The sequence below is a fragment of the Ailuropoda melanoleuca genome, chromosome 13, assembly GCF_002007445.2.
Source record: "Ailuropoda melanoleuca isolate Jingjing chromosome 13, ASM200744v2, whole genome shotgun sequence".
In the NCBI taxonomy this organism is placed as follows: Eukaryota; Metazoa; Chordata; class Mammalia; order Carnivora; family Ursidae; genus Ailuropoda; species Ailuropoda melanoleuca.
In genome coordinates, this window is record NC_048230.1 from 25634228 (window position 1) to 25653564 (window position 19337).

At 58.2% G+C, this 19337-nt stretch overlaps 3 protein-coding genes across 4 annotated transcripts in view; 1 reads left to right on the plus strand and 2 right to left on the minus strand.

Annotated features, from left to right (window-relative positions):
• Positions 1-2308: 2308 nt before the first annotated feature.
• Positions 2309-3954, plus strand: GAST (gastrin). Its single transcript, XM_002922117.3, has 3 exons — positions 2309-2353; positions 3516-3728; positions 3851-3954. Exons 2-3 carry the CDS (start codon positions 3521-3523, stop codon positions 3952-3954), a joined length of 312 nt encoding a protein of 103 aa, XP_002922163.1. The 5' UTR covers positions 2309-2353; positions 3516-3520.
• Positions 3742-17750, minus strand: HAP1 (huntingtin associated protein 1). 2 transcript variants are annotated; one of them, XM_034641280.1, is made up of 13 exons: positions 16544-17750; positions 15453-15529; positions 14940-15056; positions 14640-14839; positions 14332-14431; positions 13964-14030; positions 12707-12837; positions 12275-12349; positions 11771-11926; positions 11529-11620; positions 11217-11255; positions 10029-10461; positions 3742-5477 (listed from the first exon to the last, which is right to left on the minus strand). In XM_034641280.1, exons 1-12 carry the CDS (start codon positions 17013-17015, stop codon positions 10032-10034), a joined length of 1956 nt encoding a protein of 651 aa, XP_034497171.1. In that variant the 5' UTR covers positions 17016-17750; the 3' UTR covers positions 3742-5477; positions 10029-10031. The 2 variants fall into 2 exon arrangements, with proteins under 2 accessions (XP_034497171.1, XP_019658254.2); XM_019802695.2 differs by lacking the exon at positions 3742-5477 and adding an exon at positions 8101-8901 and having other exon boundaries at positions 14640-14815.
• Positions 17751-18235: 485 nt separating this feature from the next.
• Positions 18236-19337, minus strand: part of LOC117795583 (huntingtin-associated protein 1-like) — a 9093-nt gene continuing 7991 nt past the window's right edge. The window contains exon 9 of the mRNA XM_034640685.1: positions 18236-18269. Within this exon, the coding sequence (XP_034496576.1) occupies positions 18236-18269 (34 nt within the window). The remainder of the gene's footprint in view (positions 18270-19337) is intronic.

The window sequence follows — 19337 nt, forward strand, 5'->3', positions numbered from 1 at the left end:
GAGGGGCCGGGCCCCAGGGACTGGGATCTCGTCTTCAATTTGGTAGACTCAGAAACTGGATTTTCTGGTCACCCTGAGATTCAGTGTTGGAGCCGGGAGTCTATCCTGGCCTCACCAGTTCCCAGATCCTCTGTACTGCCGTCAGTGCTGGCCTCTGAGAGGTCCAGCCTCCTTAGGCTCCATCCCTGCCACCTCTTTCAGTGGCAACCCAGGACAAGTGTCCCTCCAAGTCATGCCCAGCAGGAGGGAAAACCTTAGATTCACAGATGATGCTTTTTAGGGAATTGCCCTCCTAAGTCTTGGGAAAGGAGAAACTTTCTAATGTGTGCAAAGTGTGTGCACAGACCTTGTTACATTTCCCCTTCACAGCAGCCCAATGAAGTAGGAATGAATGATTCCCATTTCACAGATGAGGTTAACTGAGGCCTGAAGAGGATAAGGGAGAAGGTGCAAACAAATTAGGTACTTGCGATGTTCTGGACACAGTGCGTGGTGCTTTATGTACATCACCTTCACAAGACTCTCCCCCAACCCAAGTTATTTTCCTCATTTCTTGAAGAATAGCTCAGAGAGGAGTAGAGATCTGCAAAGTTCAACCTCTGGAAAAGGGCAGGGCCAGGAAACCCTTCCCTTTCCCATTGGACGAGGTTCCCCTGAGAGCGAATCATGCAGGTTCGTGACTGTGAGCGCCTTGGGAGGACTGCTGTCTCCCAACTCTGAGCAGAGCCCTCCCTGCATGCCCACCGGTGCCCGCAGTCAGTAGGGACCCACCATCACCTGTTGAGTGGGTACCCGCTTCTGTTTGCTGCTGTCACCAGCCCTGGTGTGACCAGCCTGCCAAGAACAGTGGGGCAGCTGGGGTGGGGGTGCATAACCCCCTCCACAGCAGAAATCCTGGCTTCTGGTGCAGCTAAGGCTCCCCAGAAAGCTTATCGCTTCCCGTCACCATGGTAACGCGAACATCTCTATTCCTCCAGCATGCACACAGAGTTGCTCCCCACACCACCACCACCGTCCCCCAAGCCCCCTTCCATCTCTAAGATTCTGGATTCAGTTCATTATCCCCAGTGCCTGCACTGCTTTTGTCGTTTTCACTCAATTCCATCTGCTGAGTCACCGAGCACTGCCCTGGATTAGAGTGGTTATTCACCAGAACATTCGGCTGCAGGTTGCCATGGACACCTCGCTGCCTGCTCCATCACCTGTTAATTCTCAGCAGGCTGGCTGTGAGCGTGGGTACCACTGCCCCTTATCCAGGGCCCAAGGGGCATCAAGACTCCCCCAGACAAGGAGGGGCCCTGATGATGCATGAACAAGAGCAAAATCTCTAATGCCAACCGTGGAAAAACCAGAAGCAGCCTAGAGCTAGTTACATCTGTCCAAGGCAGGTCGGCGGCGGGGGGTGGGGGGGTGGCAATTTATCAAATAAGTCAACAAGCACACTCTTTGGGTTTTTTGGCACATCTTGGGCAAACCCTTTAGTCTCCTTGCTAACCACTTGAAGATGTATTTTTATATTGAAAAGTGGTGAATGCGTTGCACAGACTGCTATCTCCCCTTGAAAACAAAAGGAGGGAGCCTCCAACTGCAGGAGGAATAGGCCCTGGGTGGAGGGTTTGCAAGAGGCAGGGGGTAAAGGGCGGACCTGATGTGGAGGGGAGCTGCAAGCCAACCCCAGCTGGCACAGAGGGCACAAGGAGGGGGAGATGCTCGGGGTTTTCCAGGCAGGGGAGGTGAGGAGGTAACCAGGCTGCAGCCCCCAGGCAGAGAGAGTGGGGCCATCAGCCCACGGCCCATTGCCCCCGATAACCACCTCGTGTCCTGTTTGCAGAGCCGGGCAGAGGGGACAGGGGATCGATACTGCCCTCCACATCCACACACTCCCTGCTCTTCAAACACTAGTGTGCGGTGAAATACGCCTCCTCTGAATACAAGGTCATTCGGTACATCCGCTTCCCCTGCCGCTCAGTGGGGACATAGTGGGAGGGCTGATGCACACCATCAGGGACTGGGTGGGGGGCGCTCTTCCTGACCCCAGGGAGCCTGTCTCCTGCCTGCCCTCATGCCCAGCTGAAGACCTGCCCCGACCCCGCCCCTGCCCCTCACTGAAGGTCAACTTCCCTCCCTCCCCCCATGTGGTGACTGACTGAATGAATGGCAGGGCAGGGTAGGGCAGGGCAGGGGTGATACACCTGTGCCTGCCCCCTTTTGTCTTGCTGTGGTGGAGGCTGGCCCCATGGGCGTTTGGGAGGGGCGTTGAGGGCTTTATAAGGCAGGGCCGAGGCACCAAGTGGTGCATGGACTGGAAAGGCACCAGGCCGGCCACAACATCGCTCACCTCCCAGCTCTGCAGGTGAGAGTACCCAGGAGCGCAGAGGCAGGGGAAGAGGGTTGATGGGGCGACCTCCTGCATCAAGGTACCAGGCTCACACCTCGGTATCTCCAGGGCTGCCCCCCTTCTCTTAGCTCAGGGCCAGACTAGGTCTCAGCTCTAGAACCCACCCTGGCATTCCCAACCCTCTCCTTTGAGCCAACCTGCTGCTTCAACCCTCTTACTCCATGCTCACCCCAGTCCTGAGAGGTGAGAAAGACAAGGGTTATTCTCCCATCTCTTGGGTGAACAAACTGAGTCCCAGAAGAATGTGATTTGCCAAAGTCCCACAAATTATTGGGAAGGGCTGGAACTGGAACCCAGGGCTTCTGGATCCCATCTCAAGCTCTTTCCTGGACCAGCGCTGTCTGAAAGAACTTTCCATGATGATGGGGTCTGTATCTGCACCGTCCAATATGGTAGCCACCAGCCACAGGTGCACTGGAAAGGTGGCTAGCCTGGGGGAGGAATTTTTAATGTTAATTAATTTAAATGTGAAGAACCACATGTGGCTAGCAGCTGCCACATCGGACAATCCACGTGGTTCGTGTGGGCCAGCCTAGCTCTAGATCACTGGTTTTTCTACCTTGTTTCTTTAGTAACAAGAACCCTTTCTCTTCCAAAGGAACTCTAACAGAGAATCCCACTATGAGAAACAGATAAGAGTAGTATTTTATTAATATAAATGTGTCCCTGGAAAGTAAAGCCAATCAGAATAATGAGGCTGGAAGAACACCAATGCTGAGCCTAGAATTTTAGATTTGAATTTTAGATTCATTTGAGTATCCAGTTTATTTCTGTGTTATGGCCTCCCCCGAACTCAGGTCCCGACACACAGGTGCAAATGGTCACAGCTTCATTTTTAACCATTTAACTACAATCACAGGATATTCCCCAGTTAAGCAAAAATGGCGGGAGAAGCTTCACTCCATGGGTGATGCAGAAACAGGGGGACCCAACCACACAGTGAAAACGCTGGCGGTCTCCACAGAGATACGGGGCCCGTCTCTCTGTGCCCTTTGGTATTCCTACTGAAAAGCTCACTTTGAATTACCTGCCTGCAGGGAGTCCATCCGGTCCGGGCCCCTGCCTTTGGGTGCCTGGACAGCAGCGTCTTTCAGCTCTGCTCCTCTTTCTTTTGCAGACAAGATGCAGCGACTGTGTGTGTACGTTCTGGTCCTGGCACTGGCTCTGGCCACCTTCTCCGAAGCTTCTTGGAAGCCCCGCTCCCAGCTGCAGGATGCACCCTCGGGTCCAGGGGCAAATAGGGGCCCAGATAGCTGGCTGGACCGGCTGGGTTCAGCCCCTCACCAGCGAAGGCAGCTAGGGCTCCAGGGCCCCCCACAGCTGGTGGCAGGTAGGAGCTGTGACAGCCGTCCCTGCTTGTCTCGCCTAGCCAGGCTTGGCCCCCGGCCTTGGTTTCCAGCGGCTAGAGGTCCTTCCCATAGCCTCACATCCTCTCTGCCCTCTGCCCCTCAGACCTGTCCAAGAAGCAGGGACCGTGGGTGGAGGAGGAAGAAGCAGCGTACGGATGGATGGACTTCGGCCGCCGCAGCGCTGAGGAAGGGGACCGACATCCCTAGCACGGAGCTTCAGCGCCGAGCCATCTCTCAGCCCACCCCAGCCCCATGACAAACCACTCCAAATAAACTAGCTTCCAGTGGATCCCGTTGTGTCAAGTGTGGGGCAGGAGAGGGGAGCTGGTGGGGACAGGGTTGAGGCAGCGGGGAGAACGGAGCATTCTCCTGGGGGCAGGGACCATGACTCTGTCTTCTGGGTGTCCCCAGAGCCTCACACAGACCCCGAATCCACTCGTGCAGGTGGAAAGTGGTGGTGGGGTCACAACCAGAGTCCACTTTCTAAAAGATAAATCAAATTGTGCCACTCCAGGTTCTAACCCTCCAATGCTTCCTGTCACACTTAGAATAAGACCTAAACTCCTGGCCAAAGCCCTAAGTCCGCCCTGCCATCCTCCCAGCAGGTGCCACGTTCCTTCCTCCCCTTTCCTTACACAAACGCGCCGTGCTTGGTCCTGCTCAGAACATTTGTCCTCACCGTTCCTGTGCCCCGAAGGCTTTTCCCAGGCACCCACATGGCTGGCTCCCCTTTTTCTCCTTGGGGTCCTGGCTGACATGCCTCTTCTGAGAGACCCACAGGTTCTGCTCCTCCTGCTTCGTATGCGGTGCCCAGTACTCTCTAACCGCCCCCGAGGGCCCCAGAGTCCCTGGCACTGCGCCCTGTCCTTGTCTCATTAACTAGCTTATTGCCCACCTCCCCAGTTAGAAGGGCACCTCTGTAAGAGTGGGGACCACGTGTCCCTCTTCCCTGCTGTGTCCCCGGTTCCAAGAACAGGAGGTATCCAAAAATATTCGCCAGATGGGCAGGTGAGTGGCCGGCACAGGCTCTGCTGATGTTTCACCCATATTCCCTCATAGCTCTCTGCCTGTCAGCAGCATCCTTCCACAAGCACGTGCTACCGTTCCCCGGGGGGTTCCGAGTGCAAGGCAGGAGGCAAACGCTGCAGTTAGTGCCTCCAGAAGCAGCTCTGAGTCCGTGACAGGTGAGACCAGGAGCATCACTACTCCGGCTCCCTCACCCTCGGGCGGGGTAACGCTGAGGTGTATTCAGCTCTGTCTCCCAGAATTCCCCAGCGGGACTGAGCCCCACTTACCCACAGCAGGAATCTGCTCGAGGACATCCTTTGGTGACGGGCCTCCCTCCCCTGTGTCGCACACTCACGCTCCCACTGGTGTTCCTTGGGATCACCACCCAAATAAACTACTTGCACTCAAATCCTTATTTCCAAGTCTGTCTCTGGGCAGGGAGACTCATCTGAAAACGCTTGGTCCTAGAAGGGTTGTAGAAAGCAACACTGCCATCTTGGGATTCTGGAATTTGACCCTTCGCTAGCCAGACAACTGCTAGTATCAAGCAGGGTGCTGATAACTCCTGGAGTGTTGTGGCCACAGCCTTACTACGATTCTCGTCGCTGGTCCACCGGCATGGGGTACGAGGATGGAGCCGATGGCCTCAGCATTTGAGACAGAAGAGCGATGATGACGATGGCTGCAGTGTTCTTTGGCTACCACTAACCATCAGAGAATCTCTGAAGGAAGAAAATGTTAGGCTCAGGTCAGCCAACCATTAACTCAAGCCCAAGATCCCCAAATGTAAGTGGTGAGATAACAAAGGAAGCTGACATTGGAACCCCAGCAAGTCTCCCCTGGTCAGAGTCCTAGAATGAAAGGCATGGGACCATGACACCTTGCGTGGGAGATTTGAGAAGATGCCCTAACGAATTTTGAACTCCCAGGTTTCCAGGAACTTTCTGGGCTGGAGGAAGTGCCTCCCCCTTGCCAGAAGAAAGCAGCTTCCCCTTCCCTGGAGACCGTGCCAGGGTCTCCTTGAGGCACAGGCCTTGCAAAGTGATGCTTCTCAAGATCTCCCCCACCTCCCTTCGGGGCTTCCATGCCAAAAACTAGGGTCCAGTCTTGCGGTGTGCAGCAGCACCGTCCCAAACATGGGGGGAAGGGATTATTCACCCAGAATACTGCAGGACCTGAATAAGCCAGGAAAGGGCCGGAACCAGGAGAGCACCCACAGGAGGGGATTTTCAAGGCCGGCAGACCAGGGAGGCAGGCTGGAGAATGGCGGAGCGACTGGATAGGCAGTTTGTTGATACCGGAGAGGAGGACAGTCTCCCATGACTCAGGCTTTCCGCTCCTGGCAAGGACACGTGGAGCCGGTCCTAAAGCCTTGCTGGGAGTGACTCCCTGAAAGTCCATAGCAGGTGAAGGCAAGCGCCCGAACCACCCCAGCAGAGGACCGAGGAAGGAGCCAGAAGACGGGTAGGCACGATAGAATGAGCTGCCGTGTGGGACGGAGCCGCCACCACATGATCACGGTCCCTGCAAGTGTCCAAAGAACAGTCCTTTCCCGGAGGACGGAAGGAACGTGTTAGTGAGGACAAGGAAGCCGGCTGGGGTGAGGTAGGAGATGCTGCTATGGGCCTGGGCTACTGAGTGTCAGTGGGGATGACAGGACTGCAGGACAGAGGGGAGCAGGTGGCAGCACTTAACCATCAGACGCAAGGTGGACCTAATTAGCAGGGTTTGCAGGATTGGCGGCCGTGGCTCAGGCCACGGTGCTCCCAAACTCGAGATCTATGGGTGGCCAAGAAGGGCACTGTTTGCCTTATGCAAGGAGAACGGATCAAGAGCAAAGGAGCCCAAGGCTGATGTCCGCTGCCGAAATGGAAAACCATGATCCGTTGCCTGGTTTACAAATCTGCACCAGTTCTCAGAAGTTGCCATTTATCATTGTAATTGCACGCTGGGGAAGGAGGCACACCCAGATGTTTCAAAAGCTGTTGTGTGCAGGGCCTGAGCCGCCGCGCCAGAGGACCCCAGAGGCCATCACGCCTCCACCCACGTGAAAGAGACAGTGCATGGCAGCTCAGTCAGCAGAGCAGGCCCCTCTTGATCTCCATGTCGTGAGTTCAAGCCCCACACTGGGCTCCGTGCTGGGCACGGATGCTACTACATACGTACACACATGAAGTGTAACCACTTAAAAATATCCATTCCAGCATGTGCTGTCCATGCTCCACGAGAAGCCTCCATATTCTTGGGGCGCCTGGGTGGCTCAGTCAGTTAGGCATCTGACTCTTGGTTTCCACTGTCATCAGACTCTGCCCTCAGCAGAGAGTCTGCTTCTCTCTCTCTCTGCCCCTCCCCCTGCTCTCTCTCTCTAAAATAAATAAATAAATCTTAAAAAAAAAAAAAGTTCTCTGCCAGGAGGCTTTTCCTTACCCATGCATGGGGCACAGAGTGCAACGTTAATGCCCAAGACTGTCAGTGACAAATGTCAGCAGGGCGATGCGTGCCCAGCTTCCCCCACCCCCTGGGTGGCATAACTGAGATGGGCTCCATCTCACTGGTTCCCGAACTTTACCATGCATGTACAGTCCCCGGGGTCCTGTGACCACGCAGGTCCTGACTCTATAGGTCTGGGGAGGGACCTGAGAATCTGCATTTCTGACAAGCTCCCAGGAGATGCCGATGACTCTGGTCCACAGACCAGCCGAGTTGCAAAGGGCTACACTTCTTCCCAGAGTTCCCCAGTAGGATTAAACCTCAGTGCCTAGCACACCCTTTAGCTTCCTTCCTTCTCAATTCCCCACCTCCCCCAGGAGCGCTTCCTGGACCAGCTTCCAAACAACTTGTTTTCAAATGCTGTTGCAGATCTGACCCCAGGTCTGAGGGACCTCTGCCTAAGACAGTGGGTGACTCTAGCCCATGCCTTACCCTTCGCAGCCAGGGCTCCGGGCCAGAATCCCTGGAGCAGACGAATAAGGAAGGGGGTCTGTCTGAGCACAGCTCCGGAGGCCCGAGGGCTTGGGTTCACATCCCAGTTCCGCAGCTAACTCTTAGACCCTTGGGAGGGTCACTTAACCTGCCTGGGCCTGTTTCACCCTCCAACAACCGTTTATCAGGTCACCTACCACTCCACGGGGGTGTGAATGTGACTACATGATGTATTAACAAAAGCCCGTGGCACGTGATTCAGTATTGGAGCCCATCGTCTCTCCACAACCTTGCCCCAGCAAAGCTGCATGCATGAGCACGCACGCACACACGCATGCACGCACACACACACATGCGTGCGTGCGCACACACACACGCATGTGCACACACTCGCAGAGAAAGATGCGGGAGTCCAGGCCAGGTAGCACACACGTCCTTTATTTCCTGCAGCGGCAGGGGTACAGGCTGACACACAACAGAAGAACAGAAGAGCGAGCAGCAGAGCAGGGAGCAGGCCCAGGCCGACGGAGGTCCTGAGCCCCAGACTCCGGCTGTTTAGGAGTAAAGAGTGGGGAAGGGCAGGACAGCCAGAATGAAGAAACAAGGGGCGCTGCAGGAAGGACAGCAGGGAGGGAGTGACTGGGGCGGGGAGCCTGGACACTCAAGGGCCGCAGGCAGGGAGGTGGGGAGGAGGCCCCCAGTGGACAGAGGGACCCCTCATCCACCCATAGAGACACTCCTGGTTACCAACAGTAGTGAGGGACTGAGAAGAAGGGGCCAAGAATGGAGGAAGAGGGCCAGGTCCCTAGTGTCAGCAAGGACTCGGGAGCCACCTTTAACTTGGGGGTCAGGAGCATGTTGTTAGGGGGGTCATCAGAACACCTTCCCTCACCAGGGCCCGAGCCCCAGCCCCAGCCCAGCTCAGAGCCAGGTCTGGCTGCTGACAGGCTTCCCCCGGGGCTTCCACCGCCCCCTAGGCTAGCACGTGACTCCGGGCCCAGCTGCCACAGCTTTTGCACCAGCTGCAGAGCGAGGGCCGGGGTCCCCTATCTCAGAAAAGCGTGGAGGCTTGGGTCCTCAAGTCCCAGCCCAGGTTCATCAGGACAGAAGGTGGCCGGTGACACCGGAGGGTCCTGTTTGGAAGGATGGGAAGGAGGTTTCTGGGGCAGGTGGGACCTCAGGCTGTCTGTGGGGCCTCTGCAGGCTGCTGGGACACAGCAAAGCCTGGAAGAGAAGGGGAGTGGATGTGAATTGGTGGGCAGGGGCTGAGGCCTTGTCGGCTATGTCAGAAAGATGGCCACGACTGACTGCTGTGCAGGCTGCCCTGGCCGGCCACAGAGGTCACTGTTCAGTATACAAACTGCACAACCTTCCATGGCAACCCTGATGAGGCTGTGGGTGACCAAAGGGCCATCAGAGTGAGGGCGGGCCACCTATGATGGTGAGACTAGCAACGGGCTCTAACTTTCACAGCTGAGAGCAGACGAGGCAGGCACCAGGACGGGGTCAGACGGGAGAGATAGGCCAGGAACGTCATTATGGCTATTATGGCGTAGTAGTGAGGAGAACAGGCTCAGATCCACTCCCGCTGAGTTACTTTAGCTCTGTTCTCACCTAACAAAGGGCCATAGGAACTCCTCCCTATGGGGTGTGAGAATTAAAGGAAACAATGTGAGTCACTGAACCACCTTTGGTATCCCTGGGAGCTCCTTGAAGGCAGGACTCACACACTAAGCAGGTTTAGCTCCCCAAACCTGGGGGTTTCTAGCTAGGGAGAGAAGACCCTGACCCACTCCCCCACTCTGCAGGAGACCCTAGCTCATCTTCAGACTCACCCAGGGGACTGGTCAGACTGTAACCCTTGCTGGCAGAGGCCTTTGTCCCAATGGCCTGGATGGCCCCAGAACACCCCCCTCTCCCTCCCAGGCCCTGGGAGGGTGGTTGGCCCTGTCCTCCTCCAGTCTCTGAAAGTCCTGGGTCAGCACCCCAGGCTGTCGCTCTCTGATCCCGCCCCCCACATTGTTTTGGCCTGCTGCTGCCACTGCTGTAGGGTTGGGGAGCCTTGGGGATGGGAGAGGTGGAGTGGGGACAGGGGAAGGGGGCAGCAGAGACAGGCAGCTAAGGTGCAATGGAGGGCGGCAGTCTTAACTCCCAGCCCAGCCCTCCAGAACAGGGGGTAGAGCTCTGGAATCTTACACAAATTCCACATAAATGAACACCGGGGCCACAGTTCCTGCTTGAGGGATCCCAGAGATGCCTATGCAAATGACATGCAAAGCCCATGCAAATCAGCACACTGGGTGGGGCCAGAGTGCGGTAAGTGAGCACTTGGAGGGCTCAGCTACCCTCACCTTTCATCGGCTTGATGATCTGCAGCTTGTCCTTGTCCGGTTGGCCAGAGCGAGGCCCCCGCGGGAGCACGCACCTTTCTGGAGCGTCTTCTGCCTCAGCTGCCGCCTGTACCCCAAGTCCTGCCAGTTAGCCAGCTGCTGGAGGACACGCTTCATGCTTAGGTGAGAGGGGCCCGCGCCGCCAGCCTCCAGGGTTGAGGGCACTGCGTTCGTCTGCGTCACCTCCTCCAGCTCCGGCTCCACCTCCTCCCAGGCCTCAGCCTCCTCTGCCTCTTCTGTCAACCCCTCCTCGGATGGCACACCCTCTTCTGTGGCCCCCAACTCCTCCGAAGGCACAAAATGTTCTGCCACAAAATCCTCCGCCGTCATTAAACCCTTCTCAGCCTCGAACCCGCGGTCCTGCTCTCGGGCCTCATTGCAGCACAGCTTGTACCTGGGCAGGGAGAGAGCAGAGTCTTTCTGCCCTGAAAGCCAGCCCCAGCCAGAGCGCCCAGCCCCCTCCTTCCGCTCCCCTGGGACTTCTCCAGCCACCAGGGCTGAGCAGCTTTCCTGCTCTCTGCCCCAGTCTACCCACAAGGCCCTACCGCTACTCCCCGCGTCAGTGCCAGCCAGGCGAAAGGGAAGCTGGGTACCAGCCTCAAGGCTTCAAACACCCAGCCCGGGCACCAGGTAAGAAGGAGGGAGAATGGTCACCCACACTGCACAAGCCCCGCCTTCCCCTGGTACCACCCCCCCCCCCCCCCCCCCCCCNCCCCCCCCCGCCCCGTGCACAACCCAGAGCAGCAAGGATAATATTCCTCCCATTATTTAATCTTCACAGCCCTGCCCACAGCTAGTTGCTATTTCAGTAAGGCTCAGACAGGTCAAACGACTTGCCCAAGGACACACAGCCAATAAAGGGATCAAGCAGGGACCCAAGTCCCAGATGTTCCCAGCTCCTGGGCCAGTGCCCATTCTCCTCTCAGTCCCTGGTGAGGTGAAGGGAAGGCTTCAGTCCCCACCTGAACAGCCTAAGTCAGATGGCCAACTATGGGGCAAGTCGGAAGGAAAAAGGGGCAGCCCCTTCCCAGAACACCTCAGCCCAGCCAGCCAAGAGAGCAGGGCCTTTTCCAGGGTGATAGGGTCACGGGTGGTTGTCTGGCTGCTAAAAGTGACGGTTGGTGATGGGGGAGACCCCGGCCAGCTTACCCCAGATGTGACATCTCCTCTGTAGTCGTTCTGTGATTCCTTCAACAGAGAAAAGGGCCATCATTGTCCCAAGGCAACATTAGCCGAAACTGCAAAGTCCCTGGGACCCCAACATGGAAAAAATCCCAGGGAGAAATGAGGGGCTCATACACCACGTGGACAGAGAAAAGGGTGGTGAGGGGGAGGGGCCGGGGCAGCTAATGAGGGGTGCGAGGGGTGCCGTGAGTGAAGGAAAGTCAGAAGTAAACCCCCTCCATACTCGGGGAAGGTGAGTGTGGGTCAGGCAATGGCCTGGGGGTCCCAGCAGCACACCTTTCCATAAAAAACACAGGGTCTGAGATAATCCTCCTCATAGACATTCTGAGCTCCTCCGCCAGGGTCTCCTGGAAACCAGGAAGGGCCTCCTGGGTGGAGAGGTGGATATTAGCAGGGGATCCCCACAGAACTCCAGCCCCTACTTCCAGGGACAGAGAGGGACAGGGGATGGAAATCAGCCAGTAGCGCTGAGGCACGGGCACACAGAGGGCAGAAGGTGAGCAGCCGGGGGTCCTCACCAGGGGTACAGTGTATGTGTAGTGGGTGACTGGGCCAGTGGACACAGGGGCTCGCCGGCGGAGGGTCTCCACCTCCTCCTGGGCCTCGGTCAGCTCGCCCTCACGCTCTGTGAACTTCTCCCGCAGGTCCTGCAGCTGGGAAGCCACCTGCAGGTTCTGTGGAGACCCAGGCACACCCGCCCGGCACACTTTGCCCACCCTCTCCCCTGTGCTGGGATACTGGGAAGCCTGGGCTAAGAGGCACAAGGCCCAGGCTCTCGACCCACATAATGATGTGCAGTGTGCCCCCAGGCAGGTCCCTGGACTCTACTCCACTCAGACCCCAACTGAGCTGCCACCTGCCAGGCCCCAAGCCAGACACCAAGGCTGTGCAAACGGACAGACCCAGAGCCTGCTCAAGGAGCTCGCCCTCCCAGGACAGTCAGCCAGCTGAGCGAGGGCCTTGAGTTCCCGGCTCTGGGCCAGGCTCTCTCCCGGGCAGGAGCTGGGGGGGGGGGGCTTCACCTCATCCTGGAGCCGCATCTGGATTTCCTTCTCCAACGCCAGCTGCTGCTTCACCTTCTCCGTCTCGGCTCCGTACTGGAAGGACCGAGACCGGTCAGCCCCAGCCGAGGCCTCCCCACCACCACCAGCAAGTCTTCCCAGGCCCACGCCTGAGCCTCTAGCAACTCTTGAAGCAAGAGGTCACATGGCATGAGGCGTCCTAGAACACTCCGTGACCCTCTCTGGGCCTGGGTCCCCTCCCTGGGACAACGAGGGGGCAGAACAGGATGCTCTCCGAGATCTCCTCCGTCTCTGCCTCCACCACACAGAGGGGCCGGGGCCTGGCCCAGCCCAGGGCTCCGTGAGGTGAGGGCAGGGAGGAGGGGGCTCAGGGTCCGTGGGCCAGGGCCGGGACCGGAGGAGGGAGCCCTGCACACACCCGGACGGACGCACCGTCTGGCAGCACCGCTGCAGCGTCAGGACCTGGGTCCGCAGCTGGGTGACCTCCCTCCGCTGCTGGTCGTGGGTCTCCATCCTGAGCGCCAGCACCTCCGACAGCTCGGCCATCTGCTGGCTGGCCTCGGCTGGGGGGAAGCGGGGCAAGTCAGCGCTGGCTGCCTGGCCTTTGGGGACCAGTCCGGCCCTCCCGATGCCTCTGTCCGCCCCACCCCTCAGCTCGCGCAAGGGACCCTGGGTTCCCAGGACTTCGCGTTCCTCCCTGGGTCTTCATGCCAATAAATGTTTGCAAAGCCCTGGGTGAGCGGTCTACGAGACCTGGTCCAGGCACACACAGAGCTCACATCTAGCGGGGACACTGATGGGCAAGGAAATCCCACCAGGGCCTACTCTGGGCTAGGACGGACCGCGTATAAAGGGCGCACTGGGGGTGACAGCGGCGGCACCCGGTCCTGCCTTACACGGTCTGCAAAGCTAGGACCTCTGCAGGGCAAGTGGGACTTGGCCAGGCCAAGAAGGGCAAATGAGGACCAGACAGGGCATGGAGGAGCCCAGAGCCAATCACGAGACCCTGCAGGGAGGACACAGGATCTGGGCAGCACCAGATCACAGGGGCTGGGGTAGGGGGCTGAGGTTTCCCTTTGGCCCATGGGAAGCTCAGGCTTTTAGACAGAGGATGACATGGTCAGATTTGGTTTTAGAAAACTTTTTTGGGCTGTGTGCAGAAGGACCTGGAAAGACAGCAGTACAGGAAGGGAGACCAGCTAGGACCGGGCCTGGGCTTGAGACAGGGGCATGAGGAGGAGGAAAGAGACTTGAGCCTTTCTTAGGAGGTGGAAGCAACCGAACTTGGGGACCAGCTCCTATGCCAGGGGCCTGGCCCTTTGGGGAGCTGGGGAGCCCAGAGGGAAGGAAGGTCAGACCTGCGGGGCAGGGGCAGCAGGAGCTCAGCGGCAAATGACAAAAGGAAACAGGCTTAGAGGGGCCCCACGGTTTCTGCACAGCTCTTCACAGCATGCACAGAGCACGGGTCTGCTGCGCTCTGGAGAGCTCTGCACCCCGTTATAAAGATGAAGTTTCAGAGAGGTCAAGGAACTCGTCCAAGCTCACACAGCTAGGAAGTGCCAGAGCTGGGACTCAAACTCAGGTCTCCAGGCTGTGAGTTCTGAGCTCTCCCCTCAGCTCCCCTCAGGTTACAGCTTCACGTACAANGAGCTCTCCCCTCAGCTCCCCTCAGGTTACAGCTTCACGTACAAAACTGCTCCACACAATCCAGGATGAGCTTCTGCTCCTCCTCCTCAACGGCGTCCAGGTGAGAGGCCTGCAGGGAAGGGGGAGGAGGCGGCAGGTGAGAGGCCTATGGGGAGGGGGGAGGAGGCGGCAGGTGAGAGGCCTATGGGGGCAAGTGAGAGGCCTGCGGGGAGGGGGGGAGGAAGCATCCACGTGAGAGGCCTGCAGGGAGGGAGAGAGGAAGCAGCAGGGGAGAGGCCTGCAGGGAGGGGAGAGGCCCGCAGGGAGGGGAGAGGAAGCGTCCAGGTAAGGGGCCTGCAGGGAGGGGAGAGGAAGCGGCAGGGGAGCCAACAGCCCCTGCCTGTGTGCACCCCCTCTTGCCACAGCCTCACCTCCTCTCTCAGCTGCTCGTTCTCCGCCTGCAGCTGCTGCAGCTGCTCCTGCAGGGTTTCCAGCTGCGGGCACTGGTGCCTTGACTCCCACACAGAAGTCCTAGCAGCGGGAGCGAAGGGCATCAGGGCACAGGGGTGGGGGACCCGGGTCCCAGCCCACCCAGGATTTGCCCACCCAGGCTCTGTGGGGTGGTCTCATTTAGCCCCAGCAACCCTGCTGGCAGGTGCACCGGGTGTGTTGCAGTTTGCAAATAGGGAAACTGAGGCACAGAGCCGGGATGGCCCCGGTGAAAAGGCAGGACACTCACGGCTCAGAGGCTCCATAGAGATGATCACGCTGCCACTCTTCCTCCTCCTCCTCCTCCTCCTCCTCTTCCTCCTCCTCCTCCTCCTCCTCTCCCTCCTCCTCTTCGTCCTCATCCGAGTCGGAGTAGAGCTGGAGGAGATCATCTCGCAAGCTCACCTGGTGTCTGAGGTGTAAAATCTGCCAGTGGGGGGGAGAGGATCCCTGTGGGAAGGCAGGCAGGGGCAGGCACAGGTCCTGGCACGAGGGGGACGGAGGTAGGTCTGAGATGGCACACCCCCCGCCCCTCGTCCCAGCCGGTTACCTCCTCCCTGGCTGAGCCCAGCATGGCTTCCAGCTTGCTGTTCTCCTCCATCAGAACACTGTTCCGTTTCGCCAGGGACTGGCCAATGCGAGCCGCCATATGGAGGTCCCGCTCCCTCTGCGGAAGGACCCCCGTCCATGGGGAATACTTTCCTGTTTTCTGGGATCTCCCAGACAGATGGGAGAAGCTAGAGAGTACACAGGGCTCCAAGGGAAGCTAGGCCACTAAGGGAAACCCTTCCACACCCTAGTTTTCCAGGGTACTAGAAAAGAGTCTGCCATCAAACCACTGTGGGGCCTGACTCAGTTTCCTGCTCAGGAAAGAGGAAAACTGGCTCTAAGAGCAGTTTCAGCCTGGACATCCCACATACACCTGCCTTCCATAAAAGAGACCCCCAGCCTGACCCCCAGGGAAATAGTCAAGCAGGGAACGGACAGGACTCCTACTCCTCCGGGCAGAATTCAAACAGAGGCCCCTCGAAGGCCCAGGCTGCCCCAGGAAGGCAGTACACACCTCCTCTAGAAGATTTAACATCAGTTTGACATCTTCTTGGGTGATCTTGACTGGCGGGGGTCGGTCAGGGCACAGCGCTGCAAAAGCAGGTAGTACGACGGAATCAGGAAAAGGGGGGGCATATCCCACCCCACATCCCACTGTTTCCTGCCCTATCCCCAGTTCTCCCTCAGCAACAAGAGTCAGCGACAAGGCAGGAGAAGATTGAGCTCCTTTCCTGCCCCCAATACCCTCTCCACACACACCCCAGTACAGCGCTCCATTCCCTGCTCCCAGGGCCAACTAGACTCTTTTTTTGTTCTGGAGGGGCCTGGGTGAGGTGAAGGATCCCAGTCCTCCAAGCTCAGGTGGAACTGAGTTCTCGGCCGCCTGGGTCCCTGGTGCCTAGGAGAATGGAGGCGGCTAGATACTGACTCATTACGCCTTACCCAGAGGGCAGCCTTGGCCGACTCATGGGAGCCTCGTGGGTCATAAAACAGACACAGTCACCCACCCCGCACCTGTTGCGTGTGGAGGGAAGGCAGAGACTTTTCCAGCACTGCAGTAGGGGGGCCCTTGAGCTCTAGACCCAATCCGGAGATCTCGCGCTACCCAGGAGAGGCTACGAGGGGAAGAAACCTGAGGCCCCGCCCATCCCTAGGCTGGGGAAAAGCACCGCTTTGACTCCAGCAGCTAAAAGGTTGACAAAACCAACCCCTCCGCCCACCCACCTCCCCTGCGCGGGCGCCGCGGGCCAGCGCAGGCTCGGGGCAGCGCCCTCTCGCAGCCCCCGCCCCTCTCCTGGCTCTGTGGTAGCCTGGGGACGGGTGCCCCGAGAGTGTGCAGATCTGTGGAGCAACGGGCGCTCAGAGCACCTGGACCTTGACCCCCCCCGGACCTTGACCCCCCCCCCGACAACGATCAGGAGACGACAGGAGGGAGGAGATGGGCAAGAGGGGACCGGAGAGGCACCGCAGACAGTGACATCGCAAGTGGATAGAGCAAGAAGACTGAATGCCAATGGGGGCGGGGCGCCCGGAGCCGACCGGGCCCCCTTCTCCACGGAAATGCCTACGTCCCACCCGCTCTGGGGTTCCGGGGATCCGGTTTACCTTCCTCCAGCTCCCGGATAAAGGCTGCGCGCTCCGGGCCAGACACCCCAGGCCGACGGCCGATGTAGGCGGCCGGCGTCTTCCAGATGCCCGCCGCCTTTCCAGTCCCCAGGCCAGTGGCCCGGGGACCAACGGGCCCCTGGAACATGAAGCGGGTCCGTGGCGCATCCGAGTTGCCGTGCACGGACTGGGCATTCCCCTGGGCGACTGAGAATGCGGATGCGCGTGGGGGTCCTGTCGCCGATCCAGCCTTGGAGGTCGCGCGAGCTCCGGCTGGGCGTCCCGAGACGGATGGGGATCTGGATCCTGCTCCCTGTCTGGCCGCGGGTGCCCGCGCAGGGGCGGGTGCCACCTGTGCAGAGGGCTCTGGAGTGGGATTGGCTGCGAGTGGGGGTGCGAGGCTGACTCCCGCCGGATCCCGGGGTCTGAACCGGTGCCTCACGTAGCCGGGCCCCGACCCCTTAGGACGCATCTTGAGTCCGCAGTCGGCTGCAGCCGCCGGGCCTTTATAACCAGCGCCCGGAGTGGGCGCCCGCGGGCCGTACCACGCGCGGGAGTGGGCGGCCGGGAGCTGCCAGTGGGGCCCGGGACTGCGGGTCGCGTGTGAGTGGAACTCTTGGTGGAGAAGCAGAGCGCAAAAATCAGAATGAGGAGAAGAGTCGAGCGGCGGTTCCAGCAGGTTCCGTGGGCTCGGGTTCCGAGTGCAGGGCCACTCCTCCCCTCTCCACCTCCCAAGAATGGTTCTGCCCCAAATCTCAGTTCCCAGGAATTCGCATACAGAGACTTCGAGGTCCCTAGCTGGGGACACCCCATCCCTCCGCTTCCGCGGGGGTTGCCGGCTGCGCACGCTGGACTGGGAGTTAGGACTGTGTTGTGCTTTCCAGGGAGCTGGGAGATGAATCCAAACCCCAGGATGGTTTCAACGCGCCGCCCAGTCTGGCGCGTCCCACACCGGTCCCTGCGCTCACACCCCCGTGCTCCAGCCGCTCGACAGCCCTCTTTCTTATTTCTTTGTCTTATTACCCTTCCTTGTGCTTTACCTCCAGCCCTCATTCGCTTTGCCCACTTCCTTCCACCCCGGCAGACACCTGTTCTTCCTGGAGACCGTGCTTAGAGGTCTCCCCGGGGAAGACTCCTCCGACCTCGTCCCACGCGGCCCCAGATCATCCCTTATCCGGTGGCCGGCAGTGCTCAGAGAGTGTCTGTCTCCAAGACCAGACCTGCGCCCCTTCAGCGTAGGGACCGTGTCCCTCAGAGGGCGCCGCGGGAGGCGGTGCCTGCGAGAGTCGCCCGAAGTCCTGAATGAGTTGGATGGGGCGGCAGAGGAGGCTGGCGGCCGTTTCTGTCCCTTTAGACTGGAAGAACCTACCGCCAGAAAGAGATGATTGTGGCACTAATTCTTTTAAGCCTTAGAATCATTCTTGGTGCCCCGATTTTCTTCCCTTCAATAACCAATCAATCACCTGCCCTGCTTGATTTGCCTCCTAAATATTTCTCAAATGTACAGTCCCCTTCAGCCCCTCTGCTGTTGAGGCCTCATCCTCCCTTCTAGACTTTTGTGATTCCCCCCCGGCCCCCCCGCATAAATCCATCTCTAAGGAATTCCAGGAGCCCCTTCCCCACAGCCACCACCTTAAGCCTGAGCCCAGGACAGGGGCTGTTGCCCAAGGGCTGCATCTGGGGCAAAGGCTCCTAGTGCTGACAATGTGCCTTGGAGGCCAGGTGTCTGTGACACAAGCATGGAACAAGAGACGCAACCCAGGAACGAGGATCAGACTGCCCTGTCCACCCGCTTTCCCACGGAGAAGCATCGTGATGAGGATGTTTCCTTCCATCTGGGTCCATTCATTCATCTGACAAATATTTATTGAATCCCTATGATATATCTATATATCTATATATATCTTGCCTGATATGTGTGTGTATGTATAGATAGACACAATCTAGTGCAGTGCCTGATGTATATATGTATACATGTACACGTGTGTGTGTATCAGGCACTGTACTAGACTCTCAGACTAGAGCAGGGAACAAGAGAAACTAGATCCCTGTTCTCCTGGAGTTTAGCTTCTAGAAAGGGAAGCAAATAAACGAGAAAACAAGTAAGACAATTACAGAGTGCAGTGAATTTGTGGTTTTTTTTTTTTTTTGAAACAAACAAAAGGAACTATGAGAAAGATGGAAAGCACCTACCTGACAGCGTGGTCTGGGTGGGAGGGGGAGGAGAAATCACTAATGGCTTCGTAGTTTGCATATCAGGCCACACCCCCAGGCTTCCCAGCCAACTCCTACCTGTCCCCCTCAAATGGCAGCCTCTCTCCTCAGGAGCCAGTGTTTCTCATTCCTGACTGGTGAGTGAACCCTGGTGCCGATTCACCTCCCAGGCACCAAATCCTCCAAGCCCCGATTAGCCCCACAGGGAATTCTCTGCCTGTTTATCAGAGGGGCAGTCTTCATTAGTTATTTCTAAAATATTGGCTCCACCCAGCCCCGTCTTGGCAGGGAAGTAAGAAGTGGTTCCCTTGTGGAACCCAGACCCCTCCCAACCTTTGTCCCCTGGCTCTGGCTCCCTCTTTTCCTCCCCTCCTCCCATCCAGACTCCAATATTCTTCCAAACTATTAAGGGCGGGGGCCTCAGGCCAGAGACTTGGGATAAGAAGAGGAGGCATCAAGTTCCATAACCACCCCCTACGCTTTTTTTTTTTTTAAGATTTTATTTATTTATTCCACAGAGATAGAGACAGCCAGTGAGAGAGGGAACACAAGCAGGGGGAGTGGGAGAGGAAGAAGCAGG